This window comes from Octopus sinensis, linkage group LG6, assembly GCF_006345805.1.
Source record: "Octopus sinensis linkage group LG6, ASM634580v1, whole genome shotgun sequence".
NCBI lineage: Eukaryota > Metazoa > Mollusca > Cephalopoda > Octopoda > Octopodidae > Octopus > Octopus sinensis.
Genome location: NC_043002.1, coordinates 44,458,028 through 44,479,166, shown reverse-complemented (window position 1 = coordinate 44,479,166; position 21,139 = coordinate 44,458,028). Strand labels below are relative to the sequence as shown.

Here is a 21,139-nt window from a genome sequence, read left to right as displayed (position 1 = left end):
TAGAGTCATTCTATGCTAAAATACAAATATCGGTGTTCAGCTTTGAATGTCAATCACGTGAAAATTCTTTACATAATTCCAAATACAAATTCAAATATGATGGTTTAATGCAAAGCATAAAATAATCTCTGCTTTCTAAAATAACTTCTTTGGAGTGAACCAATATTTTATAGAAAATCAGATTCCGCAATACTAAGAGGTTTTTAATGGCCTTAAGCTCCACAAACTGTTCAACAGAGAACAGTCTTTCCTTGATCTACAGCTGCATGAAAAATAAGTTTCATGTCAACAATATGCACAAAGAAAAGTACTTCAAGCAAACACAGAACAAAGAAAGCCAAAATGCAAGAACCTATTCAATATTCGCGCTCCCACTTCATCAGAACACTGATGAAAGAATCTGTTTACATTTTTAAGTAATAACCTATAGATTTTTTATAGAATTCAGGGCCAGTACTTACGACGTTTCGTACTCGAATGCGTTTATAAAGATAATACGATTGATGATAGAAAAATAAAGTAGGTGTATATGCATATTTCAAGACTTATTGCTGTTTTATCAGCACCTCATCCAACCCATCAAATATCCATGAACGCATTGCTTCAATACCCATCATGCTTAGCGTTGTAACTCTATTGGATATACCAACTTAGATACAATTCTGGCAGGTCATAAGTAAGTATTAATTACTGGCAAGGACTAAGTATTTCCTTCTTGCAGCCATAATATACTATGAAGTATATTAAAGTTTTAGAAGTCAATATTATATCTTACTTTTTGTCCTAGCAGAGTGAAATTCTAATTTTTAAGTGAAAAAAATTTGCTTAGGTTTTCTAAATTTTAAACGCTCATCCGAATGAAGTACACTCGCTGCGTCACATATACCATATAAATGCTGAGATAAAGATTAAAAACAAAATTTTAATATAAGAAAATTAAAATAGACGACGTGTGTGTGTGTGTGTGTGTGTGTGTGCATGTGCGTGTTAAATATTAGACACATCGTTACAAAGTGAAAAATTTTGTGCAGGCTTGATATGAGAAAGCTGGTTCGAGACACAGAGGTTGCCTCAGCTTTATTTGGAGTTGCTATAACACACTGTTTATAAACGGTGGGGGGTTAGTAGTTTGGTTTGCTTTCAGTGTATGAGTAAATTGATTAGCTTCTGGCAGGGATTCGAACACGGAAGATAATCGGTTAGACATAAGGGGCAAACCACAGTAGCTTCATGTGATCAGTCTAATAAACAGATAAATCAGCATGAAGCCATCGTGTGATTCTAGAATCTTCTCCTTGAACCCTCTTTTCTAGAGTCTTCTCCTTGTATATAAAGCCACTTGTTGGCGTCCAAGCTCTTTTCAAAGCGTTGAGTCAACTCATTTACGCGTCACACCTCTCACCGCGCGCAGTGTTGAAAGTAGCTGAGCAAAATGGTCCACCACTTTTACCAGGAACATTTACGCAGACGCCTCCAGGTTCTTCAACATACCGAATTCAACATTCACACGTCTCACTTCTTACCATGCAGAATGTTGTGCCTCCGTTCTCGCCACATCCAGCCGACTAAGACAGATGGCCAATTGTAGACAAGAATTTTAGTAGCCAGGTATGTAGCGCTATTATTTCCCAATTGTGATGGGTATATTAGATATTGCTGCATGAGTACGACTGCCGTAAACTTCAAGCAGTATGTCTCTCCCAGTTTGTGATTATTGCTGTTAGTATCTGCAAAAGGCTGACAGATTTAAAACTCTATGTGCAATGATAAAATAAAATATGTGTTTATTTGAACCACAGATTCACTCGTTCATCCGTATGCCTAAACGCATTTCAAAGTAATTTGATGACTAGTTGAATTAAGGGAGTAAATTATCCGTTTTTGTCTTCCATGCATAATGAAATTGCCCTCCTATTAATTCTCAAGCAAAATTTTGGGGATGTATTAGCAAATAATATTACACTGCAACATATATGTATTAATGTTTCGCAGGTCTTGTCTGTTATTTCTTCACGTGGCCTGCGAGATACATTTTCATTCAGAACACGTCACCTACGACGAACTTTTTGGGGGTTATCTTGAGCAATTTACTACGGAAGTGAAAATAGATTTTGGCAGACATCAGTACTGGAGAAGGGGCTCACATATGACTGCGCATATATACACATACATATATCTTAACATACACATTCATACACCCGCTCAACCACTCATACATGCATGCATAAGTATATATCTAAAGATTTAAAAAACGTTACTTAATGCAGCCTCTTACAAGAATATCTTACAAGAATATCTTTTAAAGTAAAATTTAGTAATTACAAGTTTTTTAATAGTAGATTAAGTCACACCTGACTTGGTGTAAGCCCTGCTGACTTTTCCGTTGGCACGCAGGTATCGATGAATGGCTGAATGACCAAATCCAAGCTTCTCTGCTAGTTCCTCAATTAGCAGAGATTTTGTTCCACCAGGGTTTGCAGGACGTCCTCGTCAAGCTCTGCAGATCTTCCAGGACGAGGCTCGTTTCTAGGCTGTAATTTACGGGTCTGAATTTCTGGAATCACCGTTGACACTGGCTTACGGTTATTGTCCGATCCCTATATACTGCTTTAACATTACTCGCACTTTCTATTGAGTTGTTGCCTTTCTTGAAGTCATAAAGCAAAATATGTCGAATATACACCTTTGTCACTTTCATTATAGCTTTGAAAAAGTAACTGCTAAAATCAAATTGCACTCTTCAAAGCTTTTATTATCTGCCTTCATGGCAAGTTGATGCAGGTAGTTTATCTCGCCCTCCTCTGAAGCAGTTGAAAAATCCGCATATATATATATATATATATAGAGAGAGAGAGAGAGAAAGAGAGAGAGAATAGGAAAAAAATTATAAAATAATTTCTACCAGTGGCCTAGCATTTATACAAAGTCAATAGACATACTCTTCATATAAAAATTAGTGTACATTTATACACAAAGATGCAAGCCTTTAACAGGTTGCCTAAAATACTAGAAGGAACAGTCAAAGAGTCCAGGTCACAGTTAAGAGCAATTTCTATTACTTCTTCCTACCCTATATAAATTTAAGAAATGATTTTAGCAATTTCTGAAGTTTAATCGGAACTTTTATTTGCTGCAGATTAAAGCTGCTGATAAGATCTTCGCCTTGCAATTATTTTAATTACTAACCAAAGTTCGAAATTTCGGGTCCGGCGGTAAAACAGTAAATGTTTTTATTTTTCATTCCTTTCAAAATTGCTCTTAACTGTGGTTTGAACTTCTTGACTGTTATTTCTAGTATGTTAGGCAACATGTTTAAGGCGTGCCTCTTTCTGTATAAATGTACACTAATATATATATATATATATATATTGGTAAAAACGGTAACATAACAAAAGAAAGAGACCTCAATATTATGTAAATAGAGGAAATTTATATATATATATATATGTACATATATACATATATATGTATATATGTATACACACACACACACACACACACATATATATATATATATATATATATATTGGTAAAAACGGTAACATAACAAAAGAAAGAGACCTCAATATTATGTAAATAGAGGAAATTTATATATATATATATATGTACATATATACATATATATGTATATATGTATACACACACACACACACACACACACATATATATATATATATATATATATATATTATATATATATATATATATAATATATATATATATATGTCAATAGTTCATATATCGAAGTCGATAGATAACCGCTCATATCCTCCGGAATTCTAAGGACAAGTTGTTAATAGACTTCTGACCAGGTTTTCAGCAAGATCTGTTTTTCGAGTGTTCATTTTAGTCTTTTCTCATCACTCTCGCAAACCACCACGTGGGCAATTTCGATCTACTTTGATATTCTGAACATTATAAATCCTATAGTTTCTAAGAAAATGGTGAGTTCCTCGATTTTGGCGTTTGCTGAGAAGTGAATTTTCTTACTATATTATGCATACCTTCTGTCTAGGATCTACATTTTGAGGAGTTCTTTTCCCTCTTCATATTTTTAATGTCTTTGATAAAGTGCCCATTCGTTTTTAGTTTCCTTTTCCTCCCCATATTTTGTGTGAGAACAGTGTAATATGCCTAGGACAGATATATTTACTTCTTGGTATCTTGATTCTTGGTCATCATTTCCTAAGACTGATATTTCGGCCTTCATTGGTGTTGTAATAGTTGCGCAACTGAGGCTTCAGGATGTTTCGACAATCATCGGAGTTCCTAAAGGATTTTATAACCATTGAAGCACTACTTCAACACCTGTCGCTCCTAGATACATAATTATTCTCCACATTTAAGGACTGCGTTTCATGGTTGAACGACAACAAATTAAGCATCAAGATATTTGTTAATATTCTTCAGTTTGACAGTAGTATAAAGTTGACTCAAATATCGCAGTACTAGCTTATGGATAAACACGCAATACACCAACTTAGATTCTTCTATCACTTCGTCTTCCATTTTCTTAAAGAACATTGTTGAGACACAACAAAAGCTGCCCCACTTTAAGTGATGCAAGATTCCCGCAAAAATCCAATTCTATTGGTTATAAAACTCTGTCAATGGGATCTCTCTTCCCGGTTAGTTATTCGGTTCATTTTCGAAGTCTGCTGCTGTTTCTAGCGCAGGCGAATACAATTCATTTCACTGTTTAGTTCATTTGACAAATAATATATTTGTGTGTGTATTCTAATTCTATTTACCTTATTGCAATCAACATTCAAATTAATAATTCTATTTCAACATTCAAATTAATAATTCTATTTTCTATTAGAAAGTCATTATTTATTCCTTGTGAAATATTTACACACTGCAGTGTGATTACATTTCCCTGATACTTTTCTTTTATTTGTTTTCTCGCCATAAAAAAAGTACTTCTTTCTTTTTGACTTTAAGAGGAGGTTTCTGCATGAATTACTCATGTTTTCAATTTACGAATGGAATGAAAAAAATCATTTCTTGACAAAAGAAATTCTTTTTTTAAACACAACACTTAACTTCCTATTTCTCAGAATAGAAGTTAGAATTAAAAAAAAGAAATTCACTTACTAGCAAAAAAGAAAAAAAAGACACCTATGATATTGCTATATTGGGCCTACGAGACACAATACATCTCACTGTGTCAAACACAAGAACAAGATGAAAAAGGTAAGAAGAAGAAGACCAACAACAATAACAATAACAATAACAACAACAGCAACAATAGTACTACTACTACTAATAATAATAGCATTTTGTCATTTGGCTACTTATCTCACTAGCCAGACGGATGTATCTAATCTTACTTCGACCTGAAAATACTGTTTTACTAGATCTATTTTTAGTAGCCATATACAGTCATAATCTAAAATGGTTAGAATGGCGCATAGCTGTTTGTTTACTCAAAATGGGACATTACAAAAGAGAACATCGATGATATTAGTGACAACAATATAAAAGTGGACGCAGGAAATGTATTTAAACGTTGACAGATAGTATTATTTCAATGACATTGTAAATGCTCCGGTCACACAAAAAACTATCACTGTACTAAATAAAGAGTGGCTTATATATAAAAGATTTCAAATGTCAGTCACCAGGATAATATTAGTATAGTTAATAGCAGAAGACATTGACAAAGCTGAGAAACCAAGGAATTACACTAACCTAACAGCTAAATTTAAACACTATAAGTATTTAAGAATAAGTATATCATCCTATGAACACAACTGCAATGATACACGGTCATTGTTGGAAGCATATTCTTAAAATACTTTTAAAGATTGACATAAATATTTTAAGAAAACAGTAATACTAGAATCTCAAAACATTATCAGAAAGCATTTCTTAACACTGAACAGTTTTCTTGACCATGAACACTCGTGTTCATTTTGAACGCTTTTGTTCAACTTGAACATCATTCTTATCCTTAAATATTTTTAGGAATATTCTTCAAGTTGTAAATTGATTTGGGTTTGAAGAAAGCAAACTATTTATTTCTCAGCACAACTATAACAAAGATTATAATAATGGATAACCGAAATTTGGAGATTGAAATCAGAAACAATTACTTTAATAGTCGGTACGCTGTAATGGAAGAAAAAAGAAAATGCATTACCAATGTAACAGGGGCTTCACCTATATACAGCGTACTCAAAATAGTGCTTCAAAGCACTATACGCATATCACGTATACAGTACATTATAACAAGTTAAAAATTTATATTCGGAACAAATAATCACAACTCAAACTTACTGCAACTGGAACTTATTAAATGGCTTGTAAGCATCCCTAGTTTTAGTCGAACTGTGGGAAAACCTACAATATCTGGAGGAGTATTTTTCTTCAAAAGTCTATCATTTAATGTTTGGTGCATTCCACGATTGTCTCTTTCTTTATCAACACAATACTTTTTTTAATTTCAATTTCTTTTTTAATCTCTTTATGAGCCCCATTAAGTTGTAGATGTTAAATCAGACCGTGAAGTTCATGTAAAATAAAAACTTGTATGAGGGTTTACAATGAATTACTCACCTTCTGTCATTCCTTTGTCACCGACTTCGACGTTTCATTTGTTTTATCCAAAGTCTATCTCCAGCTCATCACCGCGGAATGACGGGTGGAACTACAACTTGGAGCTTTCTGCCACTCTTGAGCAAGGGAAGGCTCTACCAAACTTTCCGTCGCTCTGTCTGCTGCCCTCTACCTCATGCAGGTAGTACTGTAGATACAGCGATTACTCTTGCCTTTGCTTCACCCCAGTTATGTTCAGTTGTCATCACATTCTGAATGTAAACGGTAGTTTATAATCTATGCGTCGCACGATGCTATACTGAAAAGATAAACTGAAAGCTGGTGACAATCCAGTGATCAAAATCCGAGCCAATATCTCTGGCACGAGCCTTGTCTGTTCGCATGGACCAGTGGGCAGATGTCTGAGATACGAGCTGTGTCTGCTTTTCTTACCTTTTTCTGCCTTACTCCATATGGTTTGGCTCAGTTGAGGGAACGTAACTACGTCCATGTAAACAGACAAAATCTTTTCCACGAAATTGGCAAGTATGTTTTCAAAATCTGCATAAGATGAAACAAAGATGTTTAACAGTATATGTACATTTTCTTTTTAACATATAATGTAGTTCTTGGCCCACACTCAAACATATTTGAAATGAATGTTTGAGGGCATTACAGTTTTCACCGCATAATTACAATTATAAATAAAGATATTTTTTCACACGTTTCTAACGTCAGTATTCTTGGTGTTGTCATTATTTACACTAATAATGTTGCGAATGTTCTATATAATCTTCCTAATATTGTTGCTATTTATCAATTCTTCGCAATTGATGAGGATTTGTATTTTCATTCCTCTAATATGAAGGATCATGGCTACAACTACTAAATTATCCCAACGTCATCACTTCTACACATAAATAACCAAATAATTTTTTTCTAAAATAAATAGGCAAAATACTTAAGAAACAATGTGTCCACTTGATGTAACCATAACGTTCTAAACACAAAATATCTAATTAAACTTTGAGTAATTAATACAAACAATATCACGTGCTGCTTCAATGTAAATATTTCTATGGAATGATATGCAATCAAAGAAACAGCATTTATATTAAAGCTTTGTACTTTAACGAATATGTAGTAGGCAAGATAGACCTTTAAATCGAATTAATTTTTTTAAAGCCACTAAAAGACTTGACTCCGTTTAGTAGACTTTGCAATCGTCCAAATATCCCCCATTTACCGCAACGTTTAGGAGATCTACCTCGAAAGTGCTTCTCAATAATTATTTCCGAGGAAAACATGTAAAACAGCAAAGACAATATGACAACGGCTATAGCGACGACGAAACTGATGACACCAATCTATTCTATAGTAAATAAAGCTGGTTGGGAATTAACTAATATAAATGTAACTTTTACTATTAGTGAGTGATCATTAGGGTCCATACTGTCAAGAACATTCTTAGAAATACTAGTTTTGATATATTTTAGCAATAAAAATATGTTTTTCAAGTTTCTTTTATTATTCAAGATTTCACTATACGCTTCACTCAGAAAACTGATTTTTATTCGCTGCAATATAGCATTTTTTAAACCTCTTACATATTTTCTCCTTTTTTCTAATCTTCTCATGCCTAGCGCTCTTTCTCTCTCACTTTGTTTATAGCGTCTGTTCGTTTCTAGCACTTTCAGTCTTTCAAATTATTTATCATTATCACTTTTGCTATCATACTCTTATCATTATCATCTTTTCAACGTCCTTCTTCCCTCGGTCTCTGACACTTCTTTCACAAACTCTGTTTGTATCTCTTCCCCTGATATTTCAATTTGATATTTTCTTCTTTTCCTCGTACACTCTGTTACATTCACTTTTATTCCTTACACTACTCTCTCTCTCTCTCTCTCTCTCTCTTCTCTCTCTCTCTCTCTCTCTCGCTCTCTCTCTCTCTCTCTCTCTAAAGCCTCTATTTAATTGCTTTTTTTATTAAGAATACGTGCTTGAGGTTGTTGAGATATTTTGAAAATATTTGTGAACGTTTCTGCTCTACATTTCCCATAACAAAATTACTTCGCTGAATATCGAAGGCTTTGAGTTATATTCTGGGCCTACGTCGACTTTGCATTTAGTATTAGGTAATATTATTGATTTCATTTAACATATTGATTACAATACAATAAAAGAATCTACATACTGCGATATGTTATTCCAGACTGAAATTTCCACTTCAACATACGCCGTCCTAAAGAAAATGCGGCTAAAAACATGGTTGGTGGCAAAGGCACAGCGGCAGATGGAGAGAAACTGAACCAGTGAAACGAGGGAAAATCAAGTAAATGAACTGTCTAAATATACATGCAGGCTTTGAGAATATGATATTGTAAGGGGATGTCAAGATGAGAATGATCGAGGTGCCAGTTTTCCCAGTCTGTGAATATTCTGGTGTTTATTGATAACATTCATCATATAGACAGGATATGCAGACAAGTCATTCATTCAAATATTAGTGATATGCAAACAGTAATAAAAGAAACATTGCATAAAGTGTATCCATCTGAGGTACTTTCATGTTTCTCATACAGATTCGGGAAAGATATTCGTTCACATAAAAATAGTTGATATAAAAATAGGCTAGCATTGGCTTCCCTGGATTGCAGAAAAATCAAAGCCCCAGGATTTAGTTTTATATTTAAGGTGCAAGAAAATGAATGTTACATGATCGAATCACTACTTCAAAATACAACAATCTGAAATTTGCTCAGATCTACCTCTGTCACACGGATGAGCTTCAGAAGCCTCTGCAGCATATAAATTTAAATGGTGATATTTCAAAGTGATACAAGCCGACCTTTGCACCAATAACATACGTATATACGTAGTTCTAGAGCAGCTGCTATAATAGGACATAAAGGATTTCCCTATTATTGTGCATGTTAATTAGAATAGTAAACTCTCTAATAAACATTTTCGAACATACCATCTACCAATGGTATCAATAATTAATTTGTTAAACGTTTCCTCAAATAACGTGGGTGTTTGTCGAATGATATATGCAAAATTAAGATAATATTTATAATTTATATATTTTCTCTCACCTTTTACTTATTTCATTTAGTAGAATGCGACGATTCTGGACACCATCTTGAATAGTTTATTCACGCAACCGTCATGTAATTATCTTTTCAAAGCATGGTACTTATTGAAGAGTTCTCCTTTTGCCGAACCACTAATTTGCAGGGAAGTATACAAGCCAAGACACCTATATCTCTACCCCTCCATCTGTATATATATACAAATAAGGGTAAAAATTGTTAAAAGAGATTAAAATGTTTACCAGTGGTCAGCATGCGTAATAAAAGTGAGAAGACACACATATTTCTATATAATAGTGTTTAAAAAGTTATACACGGAGAGGAGACCACCATATGGACTCCTAACATGCTAAAAAAGGCAGTCGAAACCCAAACCAGGTTAAGAAAGGTTCTTCTTTCAGACACATTGCTTGTAAGTGAGCAGGATATCTAAATGAATAAAAGTTTCGGTTAACCCCATACCCGTGCGTTTCACTATTAATGATCAAATATATCAATTAATTCGTCAATTTATTGACTAATTACTCAATCAATTAATTAGTTAATTAATTGAGTAGTTATGAATTAATTAGTTGAATTTATTAACTGCTGTACGATGCTGGCTCAACACAGTGCTTCAGGATATTTGATTTGAATTCATGATGTTTAAAGATGAAACTAAATGCGTATGTCATTATCTTGTGTTTTTCGTTACGTATTATACTTTCATAATTAAGTGTTTGCGAACAACGCTGCTGATGAAATAGGGATGGTTAATTAATTAATTAAGTTGATTTATTTGATCATAGCGAAACTCATAGGCATAGAGTTAAATGAGACTTTTATTCATCTAGATATTCTACTCGCTTACAAACGACGTACCTTAAAGGATCTTTCTTTCTGTAGTTTGGGTTTCCATTGCCCTTTTTAGTATTTGAGGAGTCCATATGGTGGTCTCCTCTCCGTGTATAAATTTTTATACACTATATATATATGTGTGTTTATAGTGTGCCTCTTAAACAACATTGTTAGAGTGTAGCAATATAATAGGATAACGTCGTTGGTAGGAAAGATTAGGAAAAGTAAAGGAAGAAGATGAAAGAAAATAAAACAAAACAACTCTTGAAAGTGCCACGTGAAATTTTTACATCTCCAGCATTAGAAGATTTATTGTAACTGTTCAAAGTCAGTGTTGTTCTCCATTATCTCATACTTACAGACAAGAAGTTTCGCAGAGTAGGTGTTATTTTATACATTTCCAGACATTTCTTAATCCAGCTACGTGGTAGAATAGCAAACGCTTTTTTATAGTCTATCCAGGCTATCGACAAGCGATTGTGTTGTTTGTGACAGTCTCCAAAGATCAACTTATTGATGAGTAGCTGATCTTTACAACCATATGACCCACGTTTACATCCTTTTTGCTCATTAGGGAATATGCAACTTTCTATTAAAAAACAATAGGTATATTCAATCAAGACAGATGTAAGCATTTTATACATTGCTATTAAGCAGGTTATATATATATATATATATATACGTGTGTATGTGTTTATGGATACCAGTCATATGCTGCACATGACTCAAGTGAATCCACAAATTTGAATCATATATAAATGTAAGAAATCAATAATTTATTATACAGATCTATTTATGACAATATTCATGTAGTTATGTAAGTTTAACTCCACTTCTGTTTGACTTTGAAGTATTACGTTAGTTTTCTTTCTAATGAAGTAAACCAGTGCCATTCCAAGAACAAGTTTAAGTATAGAAATAAAAGAATAAAGATTTGCATCAACCCTGATTTTCCTACAACTTCGATAAAATTTAACACTTATTGAATACTTCTGTCACATCAGTAATTGCATGTGCACATCTTACGATAACATAAATGATGTTTCATTTTACATTTAGTGCTTGCATTATAGTTTAAAGTGTAGTTCACATCAAACGATTATCCGGTTGAAGGAAAAATGGAAAAACAAAAATCATAAAAATAACGTTATATCACACAATGTTGTTAGCAGTATGATAGAAAAAAAGAAACAAATAAAGAATCACTCTTTTACTATTTTTCCCACCACGTTAGATAAGCTAGAATGTTTGATTAAATTTAATTTCATATACCAAGCATGGATAACCTTATAAATGTACAAGTTTGTAGCATCAAAGTTTGTGTGATATACGTTTATCGAAGCCTTTTTTACAAGAGAAAATTGTCGTTAATATTCAGAAGTTTTATTAAGGAAATCTTATTATCAAAACATTTCTAAGCAAATAATTTTGAAAATTAATTACAATTTTCACTACAAGAATAATTTAACGACAGTTTGTTATGGAATGCCTTATAAAATAAGCAAAAATAAGAGGAAAGAGGAAAACATTATGCCTGTAATTGATTATACGTCAAGACAGGGAGCTGCACTATTCTGTATACATACATAAATATGTATATATTTAGTATAAATTAGATAGCGAAAAACATTACCGCATTGTAAGAAAAGCAGGCCGTTTAGAATTTACAACCAGCCTAAATAATGAGATATTTTAGGGGAAAACACAAGAAACTGAATAAAAAATCGATATGCTTTAATGTTATGAAACATCAGAGTGCACATTATGTGAAATCCATACCTAAAGCAATCTCTATGCTCTGATATGGCGAATTCACGTTGTTCATCCTTCTTTTATTTTGTTTTGTCTTTTCTTCTCTCTTTCTTGATCTGTCTATCTCTTTTTCTCTCTCTATCTCTCCCTCCTCTTCTCTATCTCCCTATTTTTCTTAATATATACCTCCAATTAAATTGCTGCATCATTATCAATTTTCCACATATCTAATAAAATGCGATAAATAACGAACAATAAATATTTTCTCGATTTACAGGCCTTACGAATATTTACTTCTTAAAGAGCAAATGTTTGTGAATTGCGTTTTACTAGGAGTAGATATTTGTCAACCAATCATATTGTACCGTATTAAAATCTGACTATAAACTACAATTTTCATACACACACTCACACACACATTATAATGCGTATAGCAACGTATGAGATTTTTTTATTTATTTTTGCAAGTATACTCATTCTCAAAATTGAATTGTTTATAATAAAAAGAGAACTCTGATTTGACAGAAACAGTAAAATGTTGTACTAAATAAATAATACGAATTTAAGTGTCAAGAGGTGACACTTTTTTCAGTACATACAGAACAAATTCTTGAAGTTGTAATTCAACATGAAAATATGAACAAGTGAAAGAATTTCAGCTGTACCACTTAAAATTATTCTGCTGGTTTTCAGTATAAATTGAATTCTACTGGATTTTTTTTCACTGCTCCTCATTTTTAAACAGTGTTCCATTATCTCACTCTTAATCAGACGATATAGACTTTACAAATATGCTTTTGGTTTGAAACCACTTTCAGTATATGACACATGAAATAAATAACTTGGGTAGATGGAAATGTAATTATTTAACATACGATTTACAATATATTGAAGTTTTACAAAAGTACTCCATACCATAGGGAATATAAAATTTGGAAATCATATTAGAAATTTACACACACACACACACGTATATATATATATATATATATATATATATATATGTATAAAAGAAAATGAAGAAAATGCTGACAAAATAATTTAAGTAAGGGAGAGTGTATTTAATTAGGTGAAAGTTCTTTTTACCGGTTGCGCATTTGTTATGCTTATCAAAAGATATTTTTTAAAGAGAGATATAGTTCCTTTCTGATAGAATTTTTCTCTTATCTGATAAGAGAAAAAATCTATCAGAAAGGAACTCTATCTCTCTTAAAAAAATATCTTTTGATAAGCATAACAAATGCGCAACCGGTAAAAAGAACTTTCACCTAATTAAATACACTCTCCCTTACTTAAATTATTTTGTCAGCATTTTCTTCATTTCCTTTTTTTATATATCACAACTCGTGTTCCACATCTCCTTTTTTAAATATATATATATATATATATATATATATATATATATATATATATATATATATATATATATATATATATATATATATATATATATATACAGTATACTTACTTATTCATGAAAGGGTTAATAATCTATTTATTTTTAATGTAAAGAAAATATTAATAACAAACAACTTTATAAGGGAAAAAATCAAGAAAATCGCCACTTATTAAGTTTTATCAGTGTGAAATAGGTAATGTGAGTAGTTTTGGCTACAAATGCAGCCTGGGACTGTTACAGAAAATCGAGAAGCCTGTCAATGACTGCTCGTTATTTGATATGCATTAATACATAATGTCTCGTTGTAAAATAAAAATATTTAAATGCAAACATCTTCGATAACTGATTTCCAAAATATTAAAAGGTCACATATTTTGGAGTAAGGAACAGTCTGTTAGATTGAACTCGATTTTTACCTGGTACTTATTTTATCCGCCTTGGGAAATGAAATGCAAAGAGGACCTCAGAGGTATTTCAACTAAATAACGTAAAAATTCGTAAATAAATATTGTGATGTATTTTGTCATTCAGACCCCTCATTTCATCTAGTCTGCCTCCCCATATCTCTTTGGTAATAGCTTTGATATAGAACTTCAGCAATTTCGCAGCATTTATATTACTCTGCCCCACTTCTCTATCTCTCTCGTCTATAGAATTACGTTTATTATGTTTGATACATATCAACGCACAAAAATCTAGACTCCTTGGTCACTTCTGAAGATTTACAGTTAATAAATTAAGACATATGCTGTGTTTGGACTATGAAGGATAGAGTATGTCGTAGTAACAAATTATATCCATATTGCATACAACGTTAGCGTTAAAAATTTGTGTATTTTAAAAAATATTTTTGTATAGGTGAACTGTTGATACCGTCTGCGTGTGGCCTGCGATGTCCTAAAGTGTACTATTCCTTTGTAGTTTGTTGTAGAGAGACTTAGAGTCAAGCAATGTAAAACAAAGCAGGACGTATTCTAAGTAGTAAATGGACATGCATTTTGATGACAGAAATACAGGAATCACAGAAGTTATTCCCTTCAATGTGATAGATAGATATGCAAGAATCATAGAAGCTACTGCATTTTATGCGGTACTCAGATATACATGAATCTCGCGAACTATTCAATTCTACGTGGTAGATATACATATAAGAACCACACATTTATTTTTGTGCCTCACATCACCTACTGCGCCCTTTCCTCATTATGACCTTATGTATGTACTACGGGAGATTTATACTTCAGTTGTTAAACTCTCTCACAAAAGCAGTAGGTTAAGTATAATAAAAAAGAATTAATGACTACAATACACTAAAATCGGCTTTCTTTAAATATCTTTATTATAAGATGTCCAGCTGGATAAAATATAAGTATGTTGAACGTTTAACGATTGTCAGTCTGCAAGTTCCAGCCTTTTACAATTGGTTCCATTATCTTTGTAAAAGTGTATTTTTTATCTTTGCTAAAATTGATTTATTCGTTTACTCTGTGAACAATATTTCAGCGGGCAAATGCTCTCTATATCTTCTTAAATAGATATTTAGTACAATTGATACCGTGTAGCACGTATATAACTTGCGTTGCATTACAACGATAAAATATTTATCACAGTCAACTATTTCAGTTTGAAAGTAGTAATTTCAACCTTACACATTATGACGAGCATGCCCAACAAATTATAGGTTTTCGTGAAATCGAGGTGGAAAACAAATACATCTATTCAGATGGAATCCTTATATATTGCATGATGAGACCAAACCGGAGCAGACAGAAAAAAATCAAAATTCATAAAAGTTATCCGTAAATATATTAGGTTAGAAATTTTGGAGGAGGTTACTTTTATGATACCTTTTCAATACTCACAGTAAAACGTGTATTAAATTTTCATATCCTAATACATGGTGGTTAAACTATATTGGTTAAACCTGTATCAATTTTACCCTTTTAAAACGTGTTTAGGTCAAATCCAAATCCGACACTGCATAATGCATGAATTTAAACAGTGCTCTTCAGCAATGAATGCAGCAAGAAATATTCGTCTTGTCTATGGAAACGAAGCTTTTATTGATCTGATATGCCAACGTTTGATCAGTTTCGCTCGGTATTTTTTTCTGTTACATATTCGCCTCGCTCTTGATGACATTTTCTCTTGATGTTGAGCTTCAAAAACCCTACTTAAGGAAAATCGAAATCAAAATGCATGAAAATTTGGAAAGGAGTGAAAGTCCCATTTAGATCATAAGACACCTTCATGAACTAAGAAAAGCATCTAATTTAATCTAGTAATCCGCTCATCCTCTGACTGTTTCGAAGCGTAATCAAGGAGTAGCGCTCTATATGTCATTGAAGGGAAAACTTGCTACTTAAAATTTCGTGGGTAGAAGTAATCACAAGTATTGGTGAATAGGCTCTCAATAATCATATCCAAGGAATACGACAGTAGCTAGCAGCCAATAAAAAATGTTCATTTTTCTCAAACCGGGACTACACCCTCAAACGTTACGCTGTGTGTTTGGTGGGGTAAGAATAGTGCCGTCTCTTATAACGTGTTAAAACCAATCGAAAGAGTTAATGCGGAGATATACTGCCGTTAATTGCAAGCAGTGTACAAAGATTGCGAAATAATGCAGGACCTAATATTGACCAAATCACTTGAGGAAAGGTTATAACACTAAATACTAAAGTGAAGTCTTGCGGCATTATTCTTATTCACCTGACTTTGCTCCACCTGACAATTATCTTTTCAGATTATTGCAACATTATTTAAAGGAGAAGCTCTAATTTGCCAATAGATGGGAATATGCTATCAATTATGAGGGAAAGTATTATCTTGATTAAATATATCACTTCTCTATTTCTTTCTCTTTTAAACTGGTCGGGACTTTCTTTTCAATCTAATATTAAGTCATAATATTACGACAAACGTACACGTTTAACTGAAGTGATTTTTTCTTGGTTATCAAATTAGCTATAAAGAACTGCGAACCTCTTGTAAAAAAATTCTTCTTAAAGATATACCTGTATCTACTAATAAACAGAGTTTTTTTTTTTATCTCGTCGGGTGAATCTATTTCGTAATATTCTCGATGGGTTTCATTGAGAAAACAAAAGCTTCAATTAATGTTGCTAAGTTTCCACTTTCAAAAGAAACTGTGATGACAAACATTGACTTAAAAACAGCAATCATAGAGATTAAGTTTAAAGTAGATTAATATTCACCGTTTATCGTTAAAGCGAATGCTGCTGAAGCTGCCGTCGAGAGCCTTTAACACTGCATTCTTATTCTTTTAATTTCGCTGGGAAAATTAATTGCATAGCAGAAACAGATGCGTATAAATTTAAGGCTGTCAAGCATTATCTTCATCAAATAATAGATATTTTGTTATTGTGAGCGTTTTCTCGTGTCAACTGTAATTTCTAGCTGCAATCTCTTCTACATTTGATTTACTTCTTTCATGTTTTTTCCAACTTAAACTGATGTTGCATGTTAATAAGGATGACCCAACTATCCGTCCGATCTTGTTGTCGTCTGAAAAGTTTAACACTAGTTCTAGAATATATATATGAACAAATCACCCTGACTGAACAAATTACCCCGGCTTTTCTTCGCTATTAAAGATCTTGCTGAGGTAATACCTCCTTAATAAGTGCAAATTTTTAGTCCAGACGTTTAAGTATTGTATCCACAATGGTCTCAGAGGACAAGAAAATTGCGAGGCAGTTAGAGGCTCAAGTCCATCAGGAAGTACCTATCATTAAATTAAGGTCAGATATAAAGAGAGATCGCTCACTAGATGTATCAATATTCCTGAAAAATTGCCTTCAATTATCTACTCTGACTGCAAAGGAATCAGCAACTGATCAATTACTATAACTGAAGGAGCCAATCTACGGGCTTTGTGCTGAGTTGGTCTTCTCACGATTAAATGAATTCTTCAAAGGCATGGTTACGCTTGAAAATTTGCTATTATGTGATAAAACTTCAAAAATATTAAAATTTTTAGATATTGTTCTCATCATGAGGAGAGGAATATAGGAATATATATAAGTAATTTTGTAATAATAACCACAAAAATTGTAGTCTCCAAGAATTACTACATTTTATGCATTACTGCAACTATAAATATTGTTGTTAAATGCCACTTCTAATGACTGCCAGTATTAAATTAGTAAATGAAAGCTTGATATACATTGGCATTCCTTATGGTTAAATCATGCGACAATTTCTGATAGTGGCGTGCAAATACACTAACTATCCTGCGATCATTTTGACGACATCTAGTCTCTAAATTCTTATAAATGATGTAATAAACTAAAAATAAAAAAAAATTCTGACATCTGACGCAGTAATCTGTAAGATTCAAAATAATTATTAAATAAACAAAAATCTTAGTGCGGTACGTACTTTCTTTAGTATAAACCTACATGCTGAGGCACAAATCTAGTGTTCATAGTTCGTGTCCGAATCATGACGTTTACTTAATACATATTTGCGTACTGTGACGTTTGCTTCATTCATCATAAATGCACACACACACACACACAAACACACACAATTTCTTAAATATCATTATGAAATTAATATTGAATTTTCTTTTGTGTTACTATTAAATTACTTTGAATTTGTTATTACACAACGCAAGGATTTACAAAAAGAAATATCTTCCACTGCATATATGATATACATATAATGTTTCACGTTTACAGATTTCAACTTTGAGAAGTACAAAGGCGTCCTAAACTCCGTGGGGTTACAAGAAAAGCCATGCACATGTTTTGAACGATATTTACTGAAATATGAAAGTACAAACAAAAGAAAGTCTCTGAAGGTATGCCATAGTATTTTGATATAAATTTAAATAACCTACGTGATAAACCTCGCAAACAACTAATGAAATACGAAAGCAGCATAAAAGCGTAGCTGTAAAAATTTATTCAAGTTTTATAATTCTGCACTTAGAAATCTAAATATTTAATCCAAGGCAAAATAATTGTACCCATAGGCTTGTTTGGCAATTAATCCCTTGTTTTAAGATACACAACTCAATATACATGTGCCTTATGAAAATATATGTCTTCCATACAAGTGTTCATGCTCAGGCAACGGACATGCTTAGACCAGAAAATATTTATAACTCTGGTGTTCGCAAAATGTTGTTTCGGCTAGCTGGATAAAAATACCTAATTCACAAAAACTGCAACGTTCTTTTTTATTGAGCTTAGTGTTGTGATCTGTTATACTAATAATGGGGAGACTAATAATAGTGTTTTACTAATCATGGTGAGACTTCTCTGCAAATGCAAACTTTGCAAACTAAGCACGAAATCTCAAATGTAAGTATAAATCTACTTGTGAACCCTGAACATTTTGTCACAATATGTTTGGGAAGTTTAACTTTTTTCCCCACATATCACGTTCTTTATAATTGAGTCGTTGTACTCTTTACGTAGCACTGTGCAATATAAATTTACGACGATTCCTATTTACCCGAATTAAAGTCGTATAATAGTCTATCTACAAATTTGAATAAATTTTTGTGCTGTTTGTCAGAATCCGTATCCTATTAATGATATTTAACTCGGTAGAAAAAGCACCAGTCAGTTCTAAAATCGATTACACATTTAAAGTTAAAGCGTTGCACCTATGTTAGGAGCTAATGTTTTTAATATAAGCTTTAATATAAATCTACATAATCAATTTTAAATCTTTATCTCTGAGCTTGTAAATGTTAGCATAATATTTTTTTCTAAAATGGGACACCAGCATATTTGTATACTATTTATCAACGCTTTGTATATTATCATCTTTCTATTTGTCCATGTGGCAATGATTGCATATATTATTCAACATTTGTCTATATTTTGAAAATCTCTTCGGGCGTAGGATTTACCGATTCTGCAAAATACAAATATTTCATTTCAGGCTTGATTGTTCCTCATAGTTATTACATTTTTTTATATAAATATAGTAAATAGGAGAAAATTAAAATATTAAAAAAATTAATTTTATAAAACGAGTGGGTTTTCATACAAGTAATAGAAAGAAATACTTATATGTAGTTACAATGACAATTTAATTCTTTTCAAATGTAGCAACATTTTAAGCAATCGAATCGATTTCTGTGTACCTAAAAGTCTCTATATTTATTTTCAGGAAAAAATCTGGTACTTGAAGTAAGAAGGATGGAGGTTGTGACTTCAACATTAGAGTCCAGTTTTATTAAACATCTACCAAACAGCACTGATACTAACCATGAAGACTTTTATCATATGGCTCAATACATTACTGGACTTATTGTTTACCCAATCACTTGCGTTTTCGGCATAACTGGCAATATACTTACATTGGTCGTTCTCTCTCACAAAGATTTAGCTACATCAACTAATGTCTATCTCTCAGCACTTGCTGTTGGAGATCTGATAAAGTTGATCAATGACACGTTGTATTTCATTGTTTTGCTCATTAAGACATGGAATCCCGATAAAGGTGATGAATCCCTTTCAAGACTTTATCCATACGCCCACTATTTATTTAATTTATCTCTCTGCATAACGGGATGGCTAACAGTATCGGTTGCATTTGAACGTTATATTTCTATATGCCATCCAACAAGAGCCAAAGAGATGTGTACTGTTTTTAGAGCTCGCATTGTGAGCACATTTGTATTTATATTTATGATAATATTCTCACTTCCGTCAGCCCTTCGATATAAAACTGTTATACGGCTACGACCTAATACTAATGACTCATACCACGATGTGGAACTAACTGATTTGGGTCGAAATGATGCTTTTATGACTCCTTATACATGGGTACAAAATTGCTTGAGAACGCTTTTACCTTTGCTTATATTAGTTTTCTTGAATGCTCGAATTGTCCACGAGTTAAGAAAATCACGTGTCCCAGGTAAGAAATTGTCCTCAAGAAACCGTATTACTTTAATGTTAATCGTTGTCGTGATAGTATTTATTATTTGCATTACTCCAGATGCTATCATGTCGACAGTATTTGGATTTGGCTATTACGATGAAACAAACTTAGTAAGAGGAATCAGAGAAATAACTGACACTCTATTGGCAATCAACTCAGCATGTAATTTTGTACTCTACTGTACTATGAGCAAAGTATTTCGAGATACCTTCGTTAAAATGTTTTTAAGGGATTGTACTTGGTGTCCAATGTGGTGTTCGAATAAATGGAAGCTAGAATCTCAAACAAATCAGATTAATAACACGGTAAAATGATAAAATACATTATTAAATATTGCATCATACGGAATTAAAATAGAACCCTTTCTTCTATAGATCTTCTGAAATAAAATATAGTTGAAAATGTTGAATTTAACCTTTGTTACACAACATATTTTTGATGCTGGCTTATAAGTGCATCAACCGCTGGTGCTCCATACAAAAACACAAAAACCGGTGCTTAATATACTTTTATCAAAGAAAATATATATTATTAAAAAATGATGATATTGAAAAAGAACATAATTTCATTTTAATGAAAAGTTACT

General features: G+C 32.4%; 1 protein-coding gene across 3 annotated transcripts in view; it reads left to right on the top strand.

Annotated features, from left to right (window-relative positions):
• The window catches only part of LOC115213266 (FMRFamide receptor-like), a 288,283-nt gene that overhangs the window by 266,241 nt on the left and 903 nt on the right, over positions 1-21,139 (top strand). For 2 of the 3 annotated variants that reach the window (XM_036503858.1, XM_029782200.2), the window contains 2 exons: positions 18,330-18,451; positions 19,777-21,139. The exon at positions 19,777-21,139 is cut by the window's right edge and continues 903 nt beyond it. In XM_036503858.1, coding sequence (XP_036359751.1) covers positions 19,806-20,867 — 1,062 coding nt within the window. In that variant the 5' untranslated portion in view covers positions 18,330-18,451; positions 19,777-19,805 and the 3' untranslated portion in view covers positions 20,868-21,139. Of the gene's footprint in view, positions 1-18,329; positions 18,453-19,776 lie in introns of those variants that run through there. The other variant, XR_004999664.1, reaches the window with a different exon arrangement.